General features: G+C 40.1%; 1 protein-coding gene across 2 annotated transcripts in view; it reads right to left on the bottom strand.

Annotated features, from left to right (window-relative positions):
- Positions 1–21,726, bottom strand: part of RFTN1 (raftlin, lipid raft linker 1) — a 96,040-nt gene that overhangs the window by 2,964 nt on the left and 71,350 nt on the right. For both annotated transcript variants that reach the window (XM_051808297.1, XM_051808296.1), the window contains exons 7-9: positions 15,495–15,610; positions 4,760–4,863; positions 3,296–3,377 (exon numbers count right to left, since the gene is read on the bottom strand). In XM_051808297.1, the coding sequence (XP_051664257.1) occupies positions 3,296–3,377; positions 4,760–4,863; positions 15,495–15,610 (302 nt within the window). The remainder of the gene's footprint in view (positions 1–3,295; positions 3,378–4,759; positions 4,864–15,494; positions 15,611–21,726) is intronic.

The following is a 21,726-nucleotide window of genomic DNA, read 5'->3' as shown; positions in this document are numbered from 1 at the left end:
TAGCAATACCTTGAAATACTGACTTGACAGGTGTAACATACATAAAGGCTGACAAATATGCCATTATTGTATCTGCTTCACTTGTCAAAAAATAAATGAACCTTTCCAAGGAAAGCCATACCATAGGGTCACAGAACCATAGCATGGTTTGGGTTGGAAGAGACCTTAAAGATTATCTAGTTCCAACACCACTGCCATGGGCAGGGACACCTCTCACTAGACCAGGTTGCACAAAGCCCCATCCAACCTGGCCTTGAACACTGCCAGGATTAGGGCATCCACAACTTCTCTGGGCAACATGTTCCAGTGCCTCACCACCCTCACAGTAGAGAATTTCTTCCTAATATCTAATCTAAACCTACTCTCTTACAGTTTGAAATCATTCCCCTTGTCCTATCACTACAGTTCCTGATGAACATTCCATGTCCGGCTTCCTTGTAGGCCTCCTTCAGACATTGGAAGGCTGCTGTGAGGTCCCCATGCAACCTTCTCTAGGCTGAACAGCCCCCATTTCCTTAGCCTGTTACAGGGGAGGTGCTCTAGTCCCCTTATGAATTTTGTGGCCCTGCTCTGGATTTGTTCCAGGGTTCCAAGCCGCTGCTGAGCCATCCTACAAAGTTTGCTAGGTACAGGTGAATGTGCATGACCATTTTGTCAGCAGTGCCCATTGCTGATGGCAGCTCAGGGGTGGGTTAGTAGGCAACCTTTGTATGGTGTAAATAATCTCATCAGGACATTGAGTAAATCCAGCCATGCTCCAAAAGCCATTTTCTCCAGAGAAACCAGGTCTGTGCTGAAGTTGGCCAGAAGATCTTGTGTTCATAAATTTTTGATCTAGCTCTTTATTCCTTAATCAAAAAGCCATTCAAAACCTATTAAGTTTATTAGATTACAAAGCTGGAACTATGCTCTTTCCTTCTGTTGGCCAGAACTTAACGTAAAAAGAAAAGGCAGGGGCGGGGGGGGGCGGGGGGAGGTTGGGAGGGGAAGAAGAAACTGGCTTTCACAAGATTCTTCTTGGTTTTACTTAGAGGAAGTTATCTTTCACTTTAATAGCACTGCAATTTAGAGAAAGAGGAACGATAACATCTCAGTTCTAGAGCTCAGCTGTTTAAAATTCAGACACCTGAGTTTTCTCCTCTTTGATTTGCAGAAGTGCTGGGCACCCACTGCTCCCCTTAACTCAAAGCTCTCTTTGAAGGAAGGTAAGATCAGGGCCCTCAATGGGATAAAGATCAAACTGTAGGAGATTCTGTGTGTACATGCAAATGTACGTGTACTCAGTCAGGTATTTATGTTGTATTTCACAAAAATGCATTCAGCCAGTTTCTGCTGAAATAGCATCAGTTTTGTATAAAGTGATTGAAAATGATTATCTCATCAGTGACTGAATATTGCAGTAGCAAGCGTACTTCTGACTTACTGAAGAGAGAATCAAGTTGTACCACTCCTTGAGTGGTGTTTCCTTTTCTGTTTCTCTAGGTACCCTGAGCAGCAGTTGGATGGTGTGCAAAGACAGGATGGATCATTTTCCAACAATGCAATATCCTTTTAATCTTACCAGCCTATTTCACTCCTCCAAAGGGTTATCTGTAAACATTTTAGACATGCCATATCTCAAGTTAAAAAAAAACAACCCTAAGAGCCTGTGACTTTGTATGAGCAGAATATTCAGCAACTTAGTCAAATGCCAGGTTTAGTATCTTTGATGTGACTCACAACAACCACCTACAGACGTTGAACCAGTCTTACATCTCTTTATATATAATAAAGGTATGTCATTTTTCCTTGACCTTTGGTATGAAAATGTGCTGTAGTGATTCTTGCCTTCAAATATGCCTGTATATTTAATGCTGCCAACAACTTAAGTCCTTTGTTTTGTCAACCAGACATTGTTAAATAAGTTTTTATAACCCGGAATGAAAAAAACTTAAACAAAGTTTTGAATCATCTGGATGGTATGTATGTGTTATAATACAGGGAATCAGTATCATACTAGTTTCCCTATTTGAAGAAGTACAACCACATACGGGTTCCCACCACTTCCACTAAAACCATGTACAGTGGTAGGAAAAGAATGACCAAATAGAGGCACTCTAATGCTCATCCCAAGATCCCTTTAATCACCCGAAAACAAAGAGAAAAAAACAAGAAAGATGGGCTTTGTAACATGTAAAGACAATATTCCGGGCTCCAGCTTTGCTAATGAGAGAGGGTACATCTTAAATCACAGTCACACTCCCAGCACTTCTCTCCTACTTCAGTCAGTTCAAATACTCCCCTGCTCTGCACTGTATCAAAAAGACAACTCTCACAGAACCAGGCTCCAGAACAGTGAGAGATTTATAGATGAAAACTATCTGCATTCTATAAACTGTTGGGTAAAATGCTCCTTGTGGTCAGCTCTGCCGAGCACTTCCAATCTCCTACTCCAGCTCAGCTCTGCAGGGTCTCGAGGGCCTCACTCCTGCAGGTGACATCAGGCTGGGCAGCACCCACCTAAGCACACAGACCCAGAACACAAACGGGGCTGCTTTAATCAGACGCTCATCGTCGTGTGGTTTCAGGGATCTTTTCCATACTTCATCTGGCTTTCCTGATCCCTTCCATACTAAAAGGGCAAGGCAAATTTGAGTACTGTAGGAAGGTCATCACTTTCCCAGTCTCTCAGCTGTATGGCATGACAAGTTTGGGCAGGGGTTCCCACAGCTACACATTTGAAAATGGAAGTGGGAATACATACACGTACCCACATCCATACATCATTAGCTGTCAGCTATGTCCTCGAATAATTTAGCTGGATTCAGGAAGCTTTTTTTGGTTAAACTGTAGCAGAATTCATTATCATTCACACAATAGATGGAAACACCAGCCAAGATCAGGCCTACATTGTGCTAGGCTCTACCAAAATACACAGAGAGAGAGAGAGAGCGCAATTTAAACAGAAAAGAAAAAGACAGGCATTGGGTGAGAGAAAACAGTATTGGTTCTACCTTGCAGGCAGTGAATATGGACAGAGAATTTTAGGTCACATATGGAGGTTTATGGCTGGTTTACATAAAGAGAAATCTACATCCCTTCTGCTGCCACAAGTTCAACGGAGAATGAAATCTAAGAGCTTTCACATCATTTGAGCATTTTTTGTTTCTTTCATTTGAATAGTTCCATTCCTTGTGTCTGGCTACTGCATCACAGAAACACTGAATAGGCTATTTTTCCTTCTATGGGAAATCAATTACAATATAAAAATACCACCAAAAAAACCCAAAGAAACCAGAAACTCAAGGTTATTTACCTTAGATTCTTTCTTCTTTGCTTTCTGGGGCAAAGAAGGTCTCTGAAGAAATACAATTTGCTTTGTAGATAAATTCCCCTCCCTGAAAAGAAACAAATGCACACTCCTGAGAATGAATTAAATTCACATCCAGCATCATTCAAAGCGAAAATCCATCTCAGTCATTTATTTCTGCAGGTCAAAGAAGAATAAAATAAAGAATGATCCACATGTTGCCTGTCCCCAGTGTCTTTGAGCAGCCTGGTATTTTGCAGGGGGGGTGGGGTGGGAAATGTTCAGCCTGACAGAGCCTGTCAGCCTGTGACACAGTTTTGTTGAATGTTTTAGCATTAGTGTGTAAACACAGAATAAATTGTTTGGAACAAAAAGGAAGAAACCCAAGCACCCCGGAGCCTGTGTGTCTCAGAGTGCCTCCTCCCTCCTTCCCTGCCTCCCAGGGCACTGATCTGGAATGGGGATGGGTGCTGCCTACAGGCCTGCAGCACAGCAGGAGGAACAACCAAATGCAGTTTCATTAGGAGGGTGCCCTTCTGCACTGTCAGCCTGACCTGTCTTATTGAAGGTATTAGTGGGATACAGAAAGCTGGAAGAGAAAGAAAATCATATATATCTTTAAGAGATAGGACTTACAAACCATAACTGTGATTTTCTATTCATTCCTGTATTTAAACATGTATGACAAACTCAAATACCATTTTTCCCCCGCACAGATGGCCTCTGCTTTTTAGGTTTTTATATGTAGGAGTTGTCTTCATCTAGACCTCATAAAGAGCTCTGCGTATTTTTACTCTTTAAAGACAGAAAATCATGACTGATTATATGGGTATGTATATAAACATAAATATATTCTTGACCACTGAAAATTCAGAAAGCACCATCTTCATGATTAACAAGTGGGATAATTGTTTTTCACTAGTCATGAAGAGTATTTTTAAGTGACTTGTGTTTATATTTTAAAACTCAGAATATTAATAACAGCAAAGTAGACCACAGAATTATTATATCTGCACAGAAGGCTACTAGAGCAATGATACCCAAGCCTCACATAGTTCTGCTCAGCTGGACTGTATCAGCAGCATTAGACAGAAATCTATTAAGAATAAAATTTCTTTTCTTCATATAGACAACATCTCACTCCAAACATTATCACACATTTTGTGTTTGCTCTAAGAGGGGTTACTGGAAGATCCAGAGCAGGAATTTTACAGTCAAGGAGTTTACAGAGAGGCAGAAACAATACCCAGAAAATTTATGCAGAAACCACACTGCCACCTTGCAGTATTCTGCCCACCAGACACGTGCTTCCTGCCACATGTGGCTTGTGATGCTGAGAAAACCCAGAGAACAGCTGCAGCAGGGTTTGTGAGGAAATCCACACTAACTGCACAGGGAATTGCCTGTACAGACTGTAGTGCTTGTACAGCAACTTCTCTGGCCAAAAGGCAGCACCCACCCCCTCCCTACCTGTTTGTCTTCACAATGGGAGTAGGAAGCACACACGTCAGCTGCCAGCCGTACATGGCAAGGGAATTCAGCAGTGGAACGTAATCTGTCTGCACTTCAACTCCCTGGGGAAGGAAAATCAACAGTTAGCATCACCACTTGGAGTGTGACATTCAGTTCGACACTAAAAAAAAAAAAAAAAAAAAAAAAACCCAGAAAAAAATACATTTGTGGGTTTTCTTGGAGGGAGAAGGGGTTTTGTACAGAAGTGGGTCATTTCAGCTGGGCAGGAAGGAAAACGTTCAAAAACATGAGATACAAGACCTATTGCCCATACATCCCAAACTATTAAATGAGCTTGTTTAAAATGGTAAACATCTGTGATCTTGTTTTTGCACTGCCTGAGTCATCCATCTAGCTTTAGATGATTCCAGATCTGAACAGGACAAATTCATTGTATGTTATCAATTATGTCCTCCAAAGCAAAATTATGTTCTAGTTAAAAAGGACAACACTGCTTTGCTCATATTCTGCTCTTGTCTAGGCTACAGTAAATCCTGAATATCTGCACTCTACCATGGTGGATCAAAAGCAAAATAGCCAACAACAACAACAAAAAATGTAAGTACGAGTCTATTCCTTTTATCACCCACAAATACGCATTGCTGCCTTCTTATTTTGAATCAGGAAATCTGTGGGCGAGACCAAAAGCACTGCTTTCAGCACAGAAGTCTGGCTCCTGCTGCACATGTACCCAGCAGAGCCTTCCTGATTCTCTTTCAACTAAATGGCAGACCCTGTAATTCACACAGAAAGAACCACTGTGGTTTCGACAAAGATTGCTCCGGTGAGGTGTCTGATTGCCAAGACTTCCAGTAATATAGCAAATAGATGCTAGAGGTTACTTGGTAGTTTTTAATTTTAATAAACAGAAAGCAGACAAGTGATAACTACTAGTCCCTACAAATATCAATAAATTCTATTGGAATAACAATTATATTTGCCAAGAATCTCAGGAGCTTACACAGGTTTCATGTGCATGTAAGGAGTTTTAACTGCCAATTCTCAACACTGGGGAAGGCACAACAGTTTTGCAGCTCCAAAAAATCCATTTATTCTGCAGTAATGAAATAGTCATTTGATCAGAACTAATCCAAATCCTGCTGTAGTCATTTCAAGGTATTTTAGTGAATTCCAATCTCAGCTATTCCTTTCTTCTAACAAATGTAATTTAGGTCACTTGGTATCTTTATCACTGAATGGCTGCCTGACCTATTAAAAACCTGATCATGACTACAAATGCAAATAGCTGAAGAAGCTGTATTACTCCTGCTTAAAAGGAGAATGTTTAAAAGCTCTACCCCAGAAAGCGCATGCAAGGGAACACTACTAATGTAACTTCTGATTTCTGTGCAGAGGCTTTTGGGGACTTAGAGAAATACTGCTACTTTACAACATCACCATGTACAGACTGGAATTTGTAACTCCAGGAGAGGAAAGAGACACCTTGCAAGAGGAGTGCAATACCACGTGGCCCTTAACTCGTCCTCTGAAGCGATCAGGACTCATCATGCAGCAGTGATAATGCTAGATTCAAAGTCTCCTTTGACTCCAATTTCCCTCTGTAAGATGGATATTTCTGCCCTCTTTCCACTTTTTAAAAAGAGTGTCCAAAGGTAACGCAAAAATTACAACATATCCAGACACCTTTAAGAGATAATGTCTCAAGAAAACATTAATAACATGCTGAGATTTATGAGATTGGTCAACAACGCCTTCAAAAAATAAACATGAAAATATGCAACATGATCATTAAGAATAAGGTCAGAGCATCCACCATCGCAAGCCTGCCATGAGGTGCCACATAAAAGGACCCGACTAAAACATTCCCTTCATCAAACAGTGTTTGCAGAGGAAAAACCAGAAGGAGCTCACTCATCTAGAGGGTGGAAGACTAGCAGGTCAGGAAAGACTGGCACAGCAGATCTTGTTTGTGCTCCGAGCAACATCTTATGTTGCAAAGAGGATTTCTATTTTGAATTCATTGCCTAAGGTGGGTGATTAGCAGGGAGAACCTTCTCCTTGCATCAGGATGCACAACAAATGTCAGAAATCAGAGAGTGATTATGGCAATGAGGGAGGACATCAATACCACGCAGAGCTCATTTGACTGTTGTAGAAGCCAAATTATTTCAGGGACATGCCATCACTCCTGCCACAGCCCACTGTCCCTGCAGGCTCTGAGCAGCGAGACAAGGCTGGCTTTGGACCTGTCTGACTTGTCAGGATTAAGCATCATCTGCAGCAGGTGATGGTGTATTTCACAATCCAATGGTGCAGAAAGGAAACAAGCAGGTAAGCACATTCAAAAGGGTAAAGTTATCAGAAAATACATTTAAGATTAAAGTCAATTAGGCCTAAAGAAATGGTTTTTTTGAATCTGGAAATTTAAAAAAAAACCCAAACGCCCATTGAGAGTTCTGTACAGATGTTACAAAAAGGTGAACTCTTATTTTTCCTATGTGCTGGTACCCAACACCCCAATGTACATATTAGGCTGTTCGGAGGGAGGAAGTGTATCCATCATGCAGAGGTATACACCTCCTCTGAGCTCCACATGCCCTTCAACAAGCCCTCTCCGACTTTGCACGACACTTCCTTCGCTGGAGTCAGTCACTGCACTTCTTCCCCAGGTCCCTGGGGAATAAACTACTCCTAATAATTGCCTGAGTTTGAAGATGACAGACAAGAGAAAGGAGTCACTCCAGAATAAACAGGTGTAATCCACATGGGCTTCAAGCTCCTTACTTGCAAGTACAGATAATTGAAGCTTTCTGTAAAACCACAAAAAATGACTTCTCCCTCCCCCTCCTGAATCATCGGTTGTAATCCTATCCCACGACTGGAATTTGTGTGCCAGCAGGAGTCACAGTTATAGAGACCTTTAATTGGTGTCATATTAAATGCTTTCTAAAGCAAAAATGCTTCCAAAGAAACAATACCATCGGGGACGGGTGCAGAGGAAAAGAGTCATCTTGTATTTGCTTTATATTTAATACAGTAATTATTTTATCTACTATTATTAGAGACAATGGAAATATAATTTCAAACATACTGTTCCATCAGATGAAAGTGTGATGCTCTTTCTAGCTAGCAAATACTGGATTTGAACACCAGCAGAAGCAGAAAAAAAGTGCCAGAGCTCTCCTGAAAAAGAAGTGTTCAAATAATGTGTCTCAAACTGGGAGACATTTCATTCAGTGAAAGGGTGGAAAATTTTAATTAACTTGCTTCCCACTCTCCTGTGGATGATAAGTAATCTCTGATCACACTTTGAGTGTCAAGAAGCCAGAGCATATTGAGCTAGGATTTTCCCTTGACTTGCATCACATGAAAAGAATTCTTTTTATTTGTAGTTGTATTGTTTGTTTTCAGCATTTTTGCCTTTCACAGTTCCTTCTGCTCATTAGGAAAAAAAAAAAGATTAAAAAAAAAGATAAGAATAATATCTAGGGCAAGCCACACAAACAACTGCATTAACAATTTTTCTTTTCTTTCCACCCGCTACTGAAGCAATTTTAACCACAGCAAGGTAATAAACAAGACAACTACTAAGCTCTTGTGAGACAGAAGTTCTTTAGAAATCATTCTTTCCTGGGCTGAGTGATTTAGTTACAAGGCAGCTACAGATTGTCACTATTTAATATTTTTTCCAACATGGATTAAAGATTGGAAGATTGAAAATCCCATTAAATAAATCTTAATAAAACCTTTATCAGCAAATCCTAACAGACTGCATACCAAGATATACTGACAGATGGCAAAGAGGATGGGAAGTAGAAAACACAAGTTGCTTTGAAAGTGTAACCTACTGTTTGTTGCAGAAAATGGGCACTGCATTCAAACCCAGCTCCTTACAAAAAACAGAGGGGAGAGTCCAGGAGGGTGGTAACATGCACCCTCCACCAAGGCTGGTTACCAGTCCCCAGCACTGCCAAAGCCAAAGCTTTTCTGTCCTACGGCACTGAAGGGTGGAAGAGGAAGTGGCAAAAGTACAACTTGCACCTTAATGGAAAAGAAGAAAAATAAAATGAGAGAAATTGAATATGCAGGCCGTGTGAGAATGACCCCATAAAAGTGTGCTGCAAACATTTTATGTTTGTAGTAACACAGTGGACAGGAAGACTAAATACAAGCTCTAAATTTGTGAATGATTTGCCTTTTTCCTTTTCAAGACTCCTTCCAAAAGGTAATTTCTGCTAACAATGTAACACTATTGAACTGTTAAAAACATTCTCTTCTCCCAGGCAACCAACAATAGGACAGGGGGACATGGGCTCAAGCTCTGCCAGGGGAGGTTTAGGTTAGATGTTAGGAAGAAATTCTTTACAGAGAGGGTTATCAGGCTTTGGAATGGCCTACCCAGAGAGGTGGTGGATTCACCATCCCTGGAGGTTTTTAAAAAGAGATTGGACGTGGCCCTTAGTGCCATGATATAGTAATTGGAGTTGGATCAAGGGGTTGGACTTGATGATCTTGGAGGTCTTTTCCAACCTAATCTATGATTCCATGATTTATCGGAAGCAAAAGAGAAGTTTCAAAAATGCTTCAGCAATAAAGCTGGACTATGTTCCTCTAGTACTGAGCTGCTCCTACATTTCCACGTGTAATACTCCACAGCACCTTGCTAGCAGACACTTGCTACATAGCCATTAGCTGTAGGGCAGAGGGGTGTGGGGTGGCTGCTGCACCCTTAGAAACCACCAGTGGCTTTTGGCAGCAGATGGGTCACTGACCAACACAGAGTAGCTGCCAGATGGGGACCTTAGTGAAATGCTAACAGAGCAAAAGAGTACTAAATAAATCCACAGACAGGCTTTTTCCTCACTATTCTAGGCATATGCAATTCAGAGTTATTTATGATTACTAATATCTGTGAATTCATGCAATGTAAAATATTTTAGAGAATATAATAAGGCTGTAACACTAAATGGGGTAGCATTCTGATAACACAGTTTTACTGCACTTCAGATGTACCCAGTCACAAATTCAATATACACATAGACTGCTGAGTAGCATTCACAGCTGGCTCCACATCGAGGGTAAAACAAAAAATAACCAAAAATCCTTCTTTGCCCACAAAGCAAACTTCGCCCACTTCTCTCACTGAATTCTGTGGATACAAATCCTACTTTCTAGCCTATACAAAAACATCTGAGCGCTCCTGATATTGCCTGCACCTGTAACACAGAAGTACATTTGCACAGCAACACAATTCTGCATTTATAGAAGCACAGAGTCGGTAGCCGAAGCTGCACAAGGTGAATGTGTTGACACAGAAGGTTCTCCACGCACAAGAAACATGGAAACATCCTGTGTAATGTGTTAAACTCATCACTGCACAGGCAACATACACACAATAGGACAACTGTCGGTGGAACACACGAAATAAATGTGATCTAGCAGCCCACCAGTACATTTTCCTAAATAACTCCGGCTTTTTTACTTTCACAATTCCTGCAACACTTGTGTACCTTAAAGGGAGAGTTGATTTTACCATTTGTCCATGAACTGTTTTGGGAAAAAAAACCCAACATAGAAAAACACTACCTGAGAACCTGCGTACTCCAAGGTGCTGTACACACAGATGAATCATTCCCATGCAGTTTACCCAACATAATTTCCTTTGATTATAATTTATTCTCAAACAAAATGTGGCTTTTGCCAGAAGGCTTTGTGCACCACTCCACCATTATGGAACATTTCTATGTGAGCAAAACAGCTGAAGCCCAGACCCTCCACTACCAGCAGTTCAGGCAGCAGGAACACAAACACTGGCACTGCCCTTCTATGTGCAGGCTGTGCATGCAATTTATGGGGTCCCACTACTGCCTGGCTAACGGGGATCTGCTGGGGAAAAAAAACTTGATTTGTGTCCTGTGTGGTTTTATAGGAAGCGTACAAGCTCGTATGCTCACTTTTTCCTGAAAAATTTTATGGGTGAGCAGAGAACTAATTCTTATCTCTGATCTTGTCACAAACCTAAGAACACTGTGACAGATAGGAAAGGGGTTTTTTTAATTCATACTGTTCTAAATCCCGTGCTTTTCAGGCTGTTTACTTCAAGTGCCCTTTATTCACATGGAAGAAGCAATTGCCTTCTTAGATGTTCAGTACTGCCAGCACCACAAGAAACTGTCAGGGGAGTTCCAAGTTCGTACTTCCAGATTTTATTACTAAATTTATCATCAAAACCAATGAAAGATTAGCCTGTGGGTTTTAATCCTGTATAGATTATATGTCTGCTGAGTTCAGCAGACATATATATGTACATATACATACATATGTATATATGCTGCTTTCATATCTTACATAAAAGAATGAAAGAAGAAATATAAAAACCTTTAGAAGATAACAGGCTTCTGAAGGTTTTTGTTCAGCTTTTCTTAAAAAGCAACAAAGGGCACAGTGCTGAAATACTATGCCCAGGCAATATATATGTCCTTTGGGTGGTAAAGAGGGTCACACACACGACTCTCCTGGGCTTTTCATGTCCATCACCATCAGCTCCTTGGCTGACCCGGTCATGCCTTTCTCCCATGGCCAGAGACAGCAAAACATAGCTTAGCTGACATATGACCTAAATCAGATTTACAGACAAATCAAATCCTCATTTCCAGAGAATTTGTTTCAAGGCTTACATTAAGGCAACTTGCAACCTAGGCTCAGCAGAGATAAATTTTTAAATCTTTTGGTATGTCGCACTTTAAAAGGTTTACCATGTCTACGGTGGAGACTGACCCCATTCAAGTCTGCCAGGGAAATGGCAATACCACAGTATATTTGAGATACATCAAATACAGCAGCAAATACAAAGTGAAGAATCACCAGCTGAAGATTTTCAATGAGAAAATACCTGTAAATTAAGGATATTATTTCCAAAATGAACACTGCTTCAGAGGCAGAACAATGGCAAAATCTAAAATAAACGTTATAGCACTCAATTTTACGGACAGTATTAGCTACTTTGTCTTAGGTAATGGGGAAGAGAAGGTGACAAATTTAGAGTTGGGGAGAGACAAATCATGCAGGCTCTGATTAATCAGAACTGTCTACCCACATTTGCCTACACAAGCAGAATTAAAACCATCAAACAAGTTTTAGGGCTAGATCTCAGAGACTACAGTGGAAATAATATGTCCTGACATTTTTAGAGTTAAAGGGATAAGGATGAATGCAGTATTTTGTCATAACAAGTCCTGTGGTCATTTGTAGAGGATATCAGAGCTCTACTTTGAGAAGAAAGAGTTAAATTACTCAGAGCTATTACATCCTGTCTGCTGCTTGGCGGGACCACATACTGTGACAGCTGCGAGCTTTACATCCTCTACAAACTGACATTTTACACACATACTGAGTGCATCACACTGTTCAGCTTGTTTTATCTATTAGCCTTAGCAATTAAAAAGGCAGCCCTTTCTCTGCTAAGAGGTGTGCCAACCCCTCTATTTTGTGTTCATGGTTAAACAGCAAACCTTTACCTTTCCATTTAGAAAGGTTCTCTTTCTAAAGGGCGTAGATATTTGCTACGTCTTCCTTTTTAAAAAAGCTTTCTTTTGTTGTGGCTGGGATTCTTTTGTTTCTTCTTAATTGGGATACAGCACAATAAATTTACATTCAGTTCCAACCACATCTGAACAACTCCACAGCTCATCCAGATAATCAAATCTGATACAAATTTAAAATAAGGATCCATTATACACGTTTATGTCATGCTGCCCATCACAGCTTCTTCCATTGCTTTAGTACAAATGAAAACAACAAATGTAAATGGTTAATCTGGATCAGAGCTGAACCTATACCTCCCCAAAAAAGAAATTCTACATTAGTGAGTCATTCCACTGCTCCATAATTACCCCCGTGACAATTATACTTTGAAGCACTCATAACAGAAAGAAAGCCTTTACTGGGTCTCGGACATCTTCCGTCACTAGTGAACTCTGTCTTCTTCCCCATTTTACAGTCCCTTCCTCTGCACTGCATTATTCCATGGTTATGGTAAATAAAGGTGAATTTCAACAGGGTTTACGCAGAGGTAACTTGGTTTTCGGTACAACACTGTGCAAGTGCCTAGAGATCCCCCAGCTTCCAGCCTTACTTTCATCAATTTAACGACTTTACCTACCTATACCTATTATGTCTCAGAAAGCTTGAGGCATGAAACATCCCATCAGTTATTTAAATCTCAGGAGGAGAAAACAGAGGTGGTCAGCTCTGCTCTTTCTCTAAATAGGTAAAACCTTTGCAAGAGTTCCCTAATGCCTCAACATCTTTCCTTCAGCAAGTTTTTTCTTCTCTATATTCTTCCACTTTCAGTTTGGTGGGCACCATATTCATAATGTCCACAAAAGAGCCACACTTGATCTGAAAAGAGCAAAATTGCCAGGGAACACCCAGCATCCAAATTTTTAATTCCAACAGAGGATAATCTGCTCACACCAACAAGCTGTGTACATGCTGGAAGTCAGTTTCTGAAATTGCGCATCCCAAATCTTACGTCTGGAACAGGAGATTCTCTGCATTAGCCCCCACATAGACATGATGTGTAGCAGTACAGCATCTCTTGACACACCAGATGGCACTGGGAGGTTGATTCCCTAATCTGTTGACCAGCTGTGTCTCCAGCATGGAATTGCTAGAATTGAAAGCAAATGATACTCCACCTACCCGGGCTATAACACTTCAAATGGCCCTGCAAAAAATACTCTTCTGCTGTGTCCTAGAGTTGTGGCCAGCTCTCTGCCATCACAGGATCCCCATTAGCAGACGTCCTTGTCATGTAGCTTGACACAAAGTTTCTGGTGTCCACGAAGAGCAACCCAAAAGGTGTGTAGGGGCTATTATAACTAACTTTGATGTGATATCCTACTGAGACAGAGAACCTTTCACTGATTGTCTGAGAGCCAAACTGGTTTGAGCCAAGAATCCATTTATAGCTTGGAAAGCTTTCTCCAACATGGCTATAAGTGACAGCTAAGGAAAAGTAATATATATTAGGTCAATCATGCAGGATATCTGCCCCAAATATTTTGTGTACTTCCTCTCAGCACATCTGGTTTAGTTTCTACTGAAAGAAATCCAGTTTGTACAGATCTGCTGCATAAATAATTATCTGAATTATCTCCTTTTTGCTTGCTTTGCACCTGGCCCTGACTAGTGCCGTGTGGCAGTCCTTAGCTCTTGTACTGAAAGAGATGGCAAACAATTCCTGTTACCTTTCCCATGATTTAGGAAGTCTACCTATTCCATTCCCTGGAACTCTTCTCTTTTCCAGGCTGAAAGGACACACCCATGAAAAGTCTTCCTAATATGGAAGCTGTCGGTATCATGGATTATCCCCACTGCTCTTCTCTGAAAAATTACAGTGCTAACACAACCTTCTGAAACAAGGTGCTGTCAAACACAGCTTACACAGTAGTATGTAGTAGTATATGTTTGCTGTTTCACCCTCTATTCATTTCCTAACAGTTTTAAACATATGGTTAACATTAATGCTTCTTAACATTTGCCTTCTTGATCAGCCCTGACCTAATGCACTCATGGAACCATCTGTCATTATCTCAAAACCTTGTTCCTGAGTGGCAACACCATAATTTGACCCTAAAAATGAAAAAGAATTTACAGTCAAGTCTGTCATGACTAACATTTAATGCAATATAGGAATCATTTTTTCAGCTGCCCCTCAGCAACAAGAAAAGCTGCTATTAACGTATTATACTGCTCTACAAGTTGTTTCTAGTGGTTACTATATGGCCATTTCTTGCTACACTGCAAAGTCATTATCTACTAACAAAAGTCTTAATCCTAGTCTCCTGGAATTTTACACACTTAATCTAGCATCTGTCCCATTTTCCTTTAATCCAGTCTTATGGTATGTGTATGCCAAAAGGATGGATTGTCTGTCTCAGGATTTTACACCATTTACAGTATATTCCAAGTGATAACATCAGGTATTGCCTTTATAGATACATAATATCTATTTTTAGTAGACAATTAATAAAATAAAAAAAAATAAAAACCTTCTAAGAGTTACACAACTTCTTCTTTTCCTCCATGTTCTTTTTGCTTCAAGTCACAAAGAATTTAAGCCCAGCTTTTCAAATATCTATCTGTGTATCAAATTTATGGTGGGAGATCGCTACTGACCAATCTGGTCTAAACAATGTTTTTACTGATCCGAGTGGGCACTTGGATCCGTAGAAAGCCAAGCCATGACAAACGTGGTTTGTTTATAGGGACCTATCCAAAATGCACAGTTCTTTCAGCGTAAGAAGGAGGTCAGACAGAAACCAAGGCAGTTATCTGTGCACTCCTGCTGCAGCTCAGCCTACCTAAAGGGCTGCCTTCTTTAGAACTGCAATGCTACAGTGACTGGTGTGATCATGTTGCCCTGGCAACCAATGGAGATGCTCTTTACAGATCTAGCAGACATCTGTAATTTTGGGACAGATAGCCCTGAGTTTCATTGCTCACCATTGCTGACATTTCCTGTCCCCCCCAAAAAAGCATGAAGATTATCAAAATCAGAAGTGCACTGTACAAAACTAAAGTGTGGTTAACTGGCATTACTGCTATGTTCCATCCCTTTACCTCAGATACTGTTGGAGCACAGATCAGCATATGAGAGTCTGCCATGCAGTCTTAGAGTGTTTTGATTTAAAAAAAAAAAATCAAAGAAGAAAGATTGTACCCATACCTTCAAGACAGTCCACTGCTCTACCACAATTGCATCATAGCCCTGCATGGTTTTACTGTCTTCCACAGGAACATCTTCAAAGAGAAATACTCCATCCATTGTCCCGTGTAAAGACTCTGTGAAAACACAGGATTGATTGTAAGCTTTATGGAAGGCATTCCTTGTGTAGTGAGGCATCTGAATTTATTAATAACATATTCTTCCAAGGATGTTACTAAAAAGTTCACAGACATTCTCTAATAGTCCAGCTCTATTAACCTTTAGCAGTTTTTAAGAGCAATACTACTCCCTAATAGCAAACCTTGCTGTCCACTCTGTTATTCCACAGTTTGTCACCAAAACCCACAGCTCTCCCATACCGAGCAGGCAAAATTAACTCAGTCCTCAGTTTAGCAGTACTGCTCACCTACTTGAAGTTATAAACGCACTAAACAACATGTATTAAGTCAGTGTGTTATTTTCAAGGGTTGTTCAAAGTACACTGATTTGTATTTATGATATTTATTATATATATGACTCTATCTATTCATTCACAGAAGTCAGAACCCTGCACATGGATCAGCCACTGCATCTCAGTGAGCTAAATGGACTAAGGATGATCTGGCATATCTGAACAGTGTGAAAGAAAAGATACATTCATAACTATTTAATCAATTTATGAAGGCATTTTGACCATCTGGTTTAGTGCTTCTCTATTCTCATTTGCATTCCCAACACATTCAGCCTTTTTTCAGACAACACATACCACTAAAGTTACTCGAGCAGCACTTTCTCCTTCAACTTAACTGAATAGTCCATAATCAGCTCCCACACGCAAGAACTCATGCTTCGTCAGCTCCGTGATGTAACAGAATCAGAATAACTGAAAAAACACTCTTACTTTTCTTTGTTAAAATAAGCTAATGGATGAAGCAACAGAATTATATTTAGAAGAGCTGTAAATAAGAAGGACTGTATTCTTTATAAACAGAGAAAACTCTTCTCACGTTGTCACAAAGCATCTTTTTCAGCCTTTCTATTATGAATAATATATATTTACCCTGTATAACTGATTATAAAGACCTTGCTTATGCCCTCCCCAGGTTTTGTCTTTTGAATGATAATTTCCTTACATTTTTAGGAAAATTATGTTCCTTGCACTGGTAGGATACATGTTTTTGAAATGCAGTCACACATGCCAAAGGGACAGATTCCTGAACTGATAGGAATCTTCTGGATAAGCCTGCTTAGGTGTTTCATCGGGTCCTCCTGACTTCCTGGTGGATGTTATGAGGTCAAGAAATGCCAGCAGGAAAGCACTGCTGCCTCCAAGGGAAAACATACATCAAACTCAGAAACAATTTTCACAAAAGAGGCAATGAAGAGGATTGAGGCTTCTTACCTCTTGCAGACACAACCTCAGTCAACATATTCTGATGTCATTACATGATCCAAATCCAATTTATTATCTGGAAATAACAAATTTGTTGTGGGCAAAGCCCACAGTTGACCAGATTCCTACATTTGGAGGAATAGTCTACACACACACACTGTAGCAAGACTCTTGCTGCAGGTGTCAAGCCCCCCTGCTTCTACTTGCACTGTCCCCTACTCTCTCTTGCTGCAGTTGCAGTCAAGTCATTAAGTTGCAAGTGAGGAGATGCAAATACCTGTCTCTAAATTAACACAGCATGTTTATTTGTAGTTCAGTTGTGAAGGAAAAAAGTTGTAAACCAATTACTAGAGATTCTCCTTGAGATTGTGTTTGGAGACTGAAAGAAGAAAAACACTCTGTCTACTTTCACACTGTCTTCGCAGGTAGGTTTCCTGCAACTCTATTTAGAATAAAGAGAGACGAAGACTCCTCACCACTACAGCAAGCCAGTATTACACATTGCTCCAAGGAGGATGAGCTGGATTACAAAGCAGTAACTCCTGTCATAAAGGCAGATTTCTCATCCAAGTAAAGAGAACAGACCTTTTTGGTTTGAAATAACAGGCCAGATCACTAAGTAGCTGGGTTACAGGTCTGAAAACACAGGCAGAGCAAGCTGGCTATGGGTACAAGCTTTAATTACCATATTCCATTCAAAAAAGGCACTTTTTTGAATGAAAACTAGACCTGACATTGCAAAGAGGGAACTTCTGTGCAGTGTATCACATTCCAACACCCAAACCCCTACCCAAATCTATTTCGGGATGCACAACGTACAAAAAACCCTTTAATTTCCAAAGCAGGGATGACAGGACAGCATCTAAGACTGAAAGCAGAAACCCATAGACACAGACATCCAGATCTTGCCAGGGGGAGCTTTATACGGCACCAGTGCACTGCTCCTGTGTTGTGAATTCTCTTAATGAAATTCGGTGTCACACTGTTGGCACAACTGCAGCTTGAGCTCACCCCACGCATTTGCCAGCGATCAAAACACAATCAGCATGTGTGTGTTTACACTCTCTCATAAATCATCCTTTGTGGTTTATTCTGCTGCACATTCCACTCATGCAATTCACAGCTTCCACATATGTGAATATCACGGCACATATGTAATGTTTTAGAAACTAATAGCTGAGCTTGGGAGACCCTACAGGCAGCAGACACTTCCACTGTGACAGTGCTGGGTTTATGGCTGGACTCATGATTTTAAAAGTCTTTTCCAACCTAAGTGATTCTATGACTTTGCTTTCTTGTTGGATGTACAGTGATTACTCTTGAAGGCTACATCCATCAATCCTGCAATCCATGGATTTTATTTTTTTTTTTTGCTAGGAAAGAAACCTATAGAAAATAAGAAGACTGTGAGGGAGGAAACGATGAGGGAGAGACAGCTGCTGTAAATGTAAAGAGCACTGTCTGTTCAACAGAGTGATGCTGGTGAAAAACTCTCTAAAAGAAACTGGTTGATGATGCTCAAGATTTTCCCTCTTAACCATAACCAACCTCCTCTCTACTTGTCATGCCACAGTGTTTTAAGCTTTCATGCCATGAAAGCACACCTTACAATTCTCACACCTTGGCTGTACAACTTCCCTTTTACAGGCTATCTACTACTCTGGAGAGAAAAGGGGAGGTAAAGAAAACAATAATTGGATCATTAAGTCCTTTGCATGTGAAGCATTTGGGATGCTGAGAATAATTGGGGGAAAGGAAAAAGCAGCAGAAAGTAAGTTAACATGGTCATATTTTGGAGAAAAGGCATGCATAACCCACACTATGCTGTGCAGGATCAGCAGGAATATCAGGGAAACTTAACACAAAGGTGTGGAAAGACAAGAAGACGGACAGATGCACTGAGTCTGCCTGTAGTATTTTATCACACAGGTACTCTAGATCTAAAAGCAACTTCAGTCTATACACACATGTTCTAGAGCTGCCCCACTAGGTAAGGTGCACATGATCTAACAGTTTTATAGAATCATAGAATAATTCAGGTGGATGGGGACCTCAGGAGGTCTACAATCCAACCTCCTTCTCAAAGACTAAGGCAAAGGAAGCACCAAGTATCAGTCTTATCTAGATGTATCTTATCTCTTTTGCATATCCTGATGTAGGATGAGGTGGATTGTAACACAAATCCTACTGACTATATAGGTCTAGGCCTAGATCCCCATTGATTATAATGGCACTTTGGGGTGACAACTCATACACAGATACCTGCAGGACAGATGCCTATATTTATTCAGCAGAAGGTTACCCAACTTGTCTACAAAGATCAGCCATCTAAAGCTTTAAATAGTGAGTTGGTTTTTCCAGTTTCCACTGTTTCTCATGCAAAGTATTTCCTGATTCTGATGCAGCTGTATTCCCTTTTGGTAATCTCTTTTTTAACAAGATTTAGCTCCTGACACTTCGCTTAAGTTAAAAAAGTCCTTAGGACTTTCAAATTCTAGTCCATTTGCAATAGGGCAGTAAGGAATGCCAATAAACCAAAGCATTTTGACTTACTTTGCCATTTGTAGTATCATTTCTCAATCTCTAATCTTGAACTTCACTCTTTCTTGAAGAAAAGGCTCCAAAAATAAAGGTTGCAATCACTGTCCTTCTTCTGAAAATGTTCCATTACCACTGCATTTTTTATTAAGGCATCCTACTGTGTGCAAAAAGCTATTTTCACTGGCTTGTATAAATATTTGATGTAGCTCGGTTGACAAAAAGCTATTTTGATGTTCTTGCTTCTGATTTCCAAGAAGTATATGGGGAAAGACTACTTACTTTACCATGACAGCTGTCCTAGTGGGTGACAATTTCCCCCTTGTTGTCTTTAAACTACAAATTCCCCTTACCTACGAAACTAACCTTTAGGCTGCTGTTGCTCTCAATGAGGAAAAAACTAGCTCTCTGTGACTTTATGTGGCAAGTGACCCGACTGTTGGCCTTTGCTTCAGATTTGCATTCCTCCCTCCTTCTGAATCTTTTCACCTTCAGTACACGCAGAGAAAATAATTCCATATGGACAACAGCAATCCCAGCCACTTCAGTGGCTGAGGTGACGATAATCGGTCAAACGCACCACTGGTTCATCTCTGTCGGAGGCAGTGAGAGTATAACAGAGACCGTCAATCTGGCCCTCTTAAAAACCTGACTACTTCCCCCTGCCAAGCAACTCACTGTTTTCTTTCATTTGCTTTGTGTTTAAGTACTGTCGATGTTTCCTGGTTGGTTGGTTGGCTTTTTCTAAGTTTGAAAGGCAGAAAATTCACAGACAGGGTAGTGAAACAAATGCAAGAATGCCGGGCATTTAAAGACGTTCAAAACAACTAAAGACGAATAGGCTTGTGATTACTCTGTTAAGGTATCAAAATACAACCTTGAAGAGGTTTGACTCTTCCTGCCTTCTCACACTGCTGACTGGAGACTTGCAGTCACAGGAAAGGAGACCCCACCTGCTACTTCCTTTCCATTTGGCAATAATCTGTAGCTTGCTGCTACAATCTCCACTTCTCACTAGAAGAGGGCAAGGGTGAATTCCTATGATCACTTTAGATCATTAGGAAGGACTAGTTTACATCTGGGACTACAGGTAGGATTACCAACGGTGAAAAACACCATCAAGTAACTGAACTGCAAATTTAAATAAATAACTGTTATCTGTCAGCATAAGAACATTCAAGAACCAAGCATACTGCTGTTTCTGACTTACTAGCAAAATGTGAATACATTTAATATATGGTGTAACTCTTTATGGTTTACATATTGTGATTTGTAATTGTGTTATATTTCTGTTTATAATTATCTGCTACAATAAGCAAAAAGAAACAATTGTTATCAGTGAACTTTAAAACTCTTTTAAAGACTAATTATTAAACTGTTAGCAGAAGGAAGAAACAGATTTATGACTGCTGACAATCTGGAAATCTTCACTTCATTGGGTATTCCAAGGACAAGGGGGAAAAGAAGAAGATAATAACCCTGCTTGTAAGTCTAATAAGCAAAATAATGAATTCATACTTTAAGCCAAAAAGAAAATCAGCCCCCAGAACAAAGAAATGTGATACAACCAATTAAAGTATGCTGATATTACCTTAATTTGGAAGAGGATTAATCAGTGAATAAGACTAGCTATGAAGAGCAAGATAGGCTGCAAAGAGCTGAGAAGCCCTCAGCCCCCACTTCTTCCCTCCTCCTTACCCTGCGTTGTTTGATACTGATTGGCATATGAATGAAAAAGGTATTCCATTTCTCTGCAGCATAAGAAAAAATTAGGATTTAAATGATAAAACATTTAAGTGCAACTGATAGTAACTCACAGATGTTCTTAATAATGTTCTTCTAATAGCACAATACACTTTCAGAAACCTTGTTCCAGCTTTTTGATTTTGAAACCTGTTCTTCTTGTAACTGTAAAACGCTAACAAAAATGTTTACTAATTTTTCACCTTCAATCTTTAATCTGACTTAATCCTGAATCTGTCCACTTCTACATAATTTGTTGTCCTGTTTGCATTGAAACTTTAGTGTCATCATTCAAGCCTACTTCATCTATGTTCACAGGCAGTTATCCAGCAATCCTCATTCTGGTATCCAAGTTCATTAACTCCCCCCAGGCCTCCGTTATGTAAATGAACTCCAGAAGTTTAAATAACTGAAAAAATGCTGTGTTTAAATCATTTTAGAGTTCACTGATAAGCAGATTTTATTTTGAAAATCACATTGAGCCTGATAGAGTCAATTAGGTTTGCCTCTGTGAGTCGCAATTTATATACAGAAAGCAAATGACCATTTGTTTTTAAGCAAGTTAACTAGCAATTACAA

This window comes from Manacus candei, unplaced genomic scaffold (genome assembly GCF_025592945.1).
Source record: "Manacus candei isolate 608988 ecotype Guabito, Panama unplaced genomic scaffold, ASM2559294v1 h1tg000072l, whole genome shotgun sequence".
NCBI lineage: Eukaryota > Metazoa > Chordata > Aves > Passeriformes > Pipridae > Manacus > Manacus candei.
Note: the sequence above shows the minus strand (reverse complement) of the source record. Positions and strands in the feature narration are given on the sequence as shown.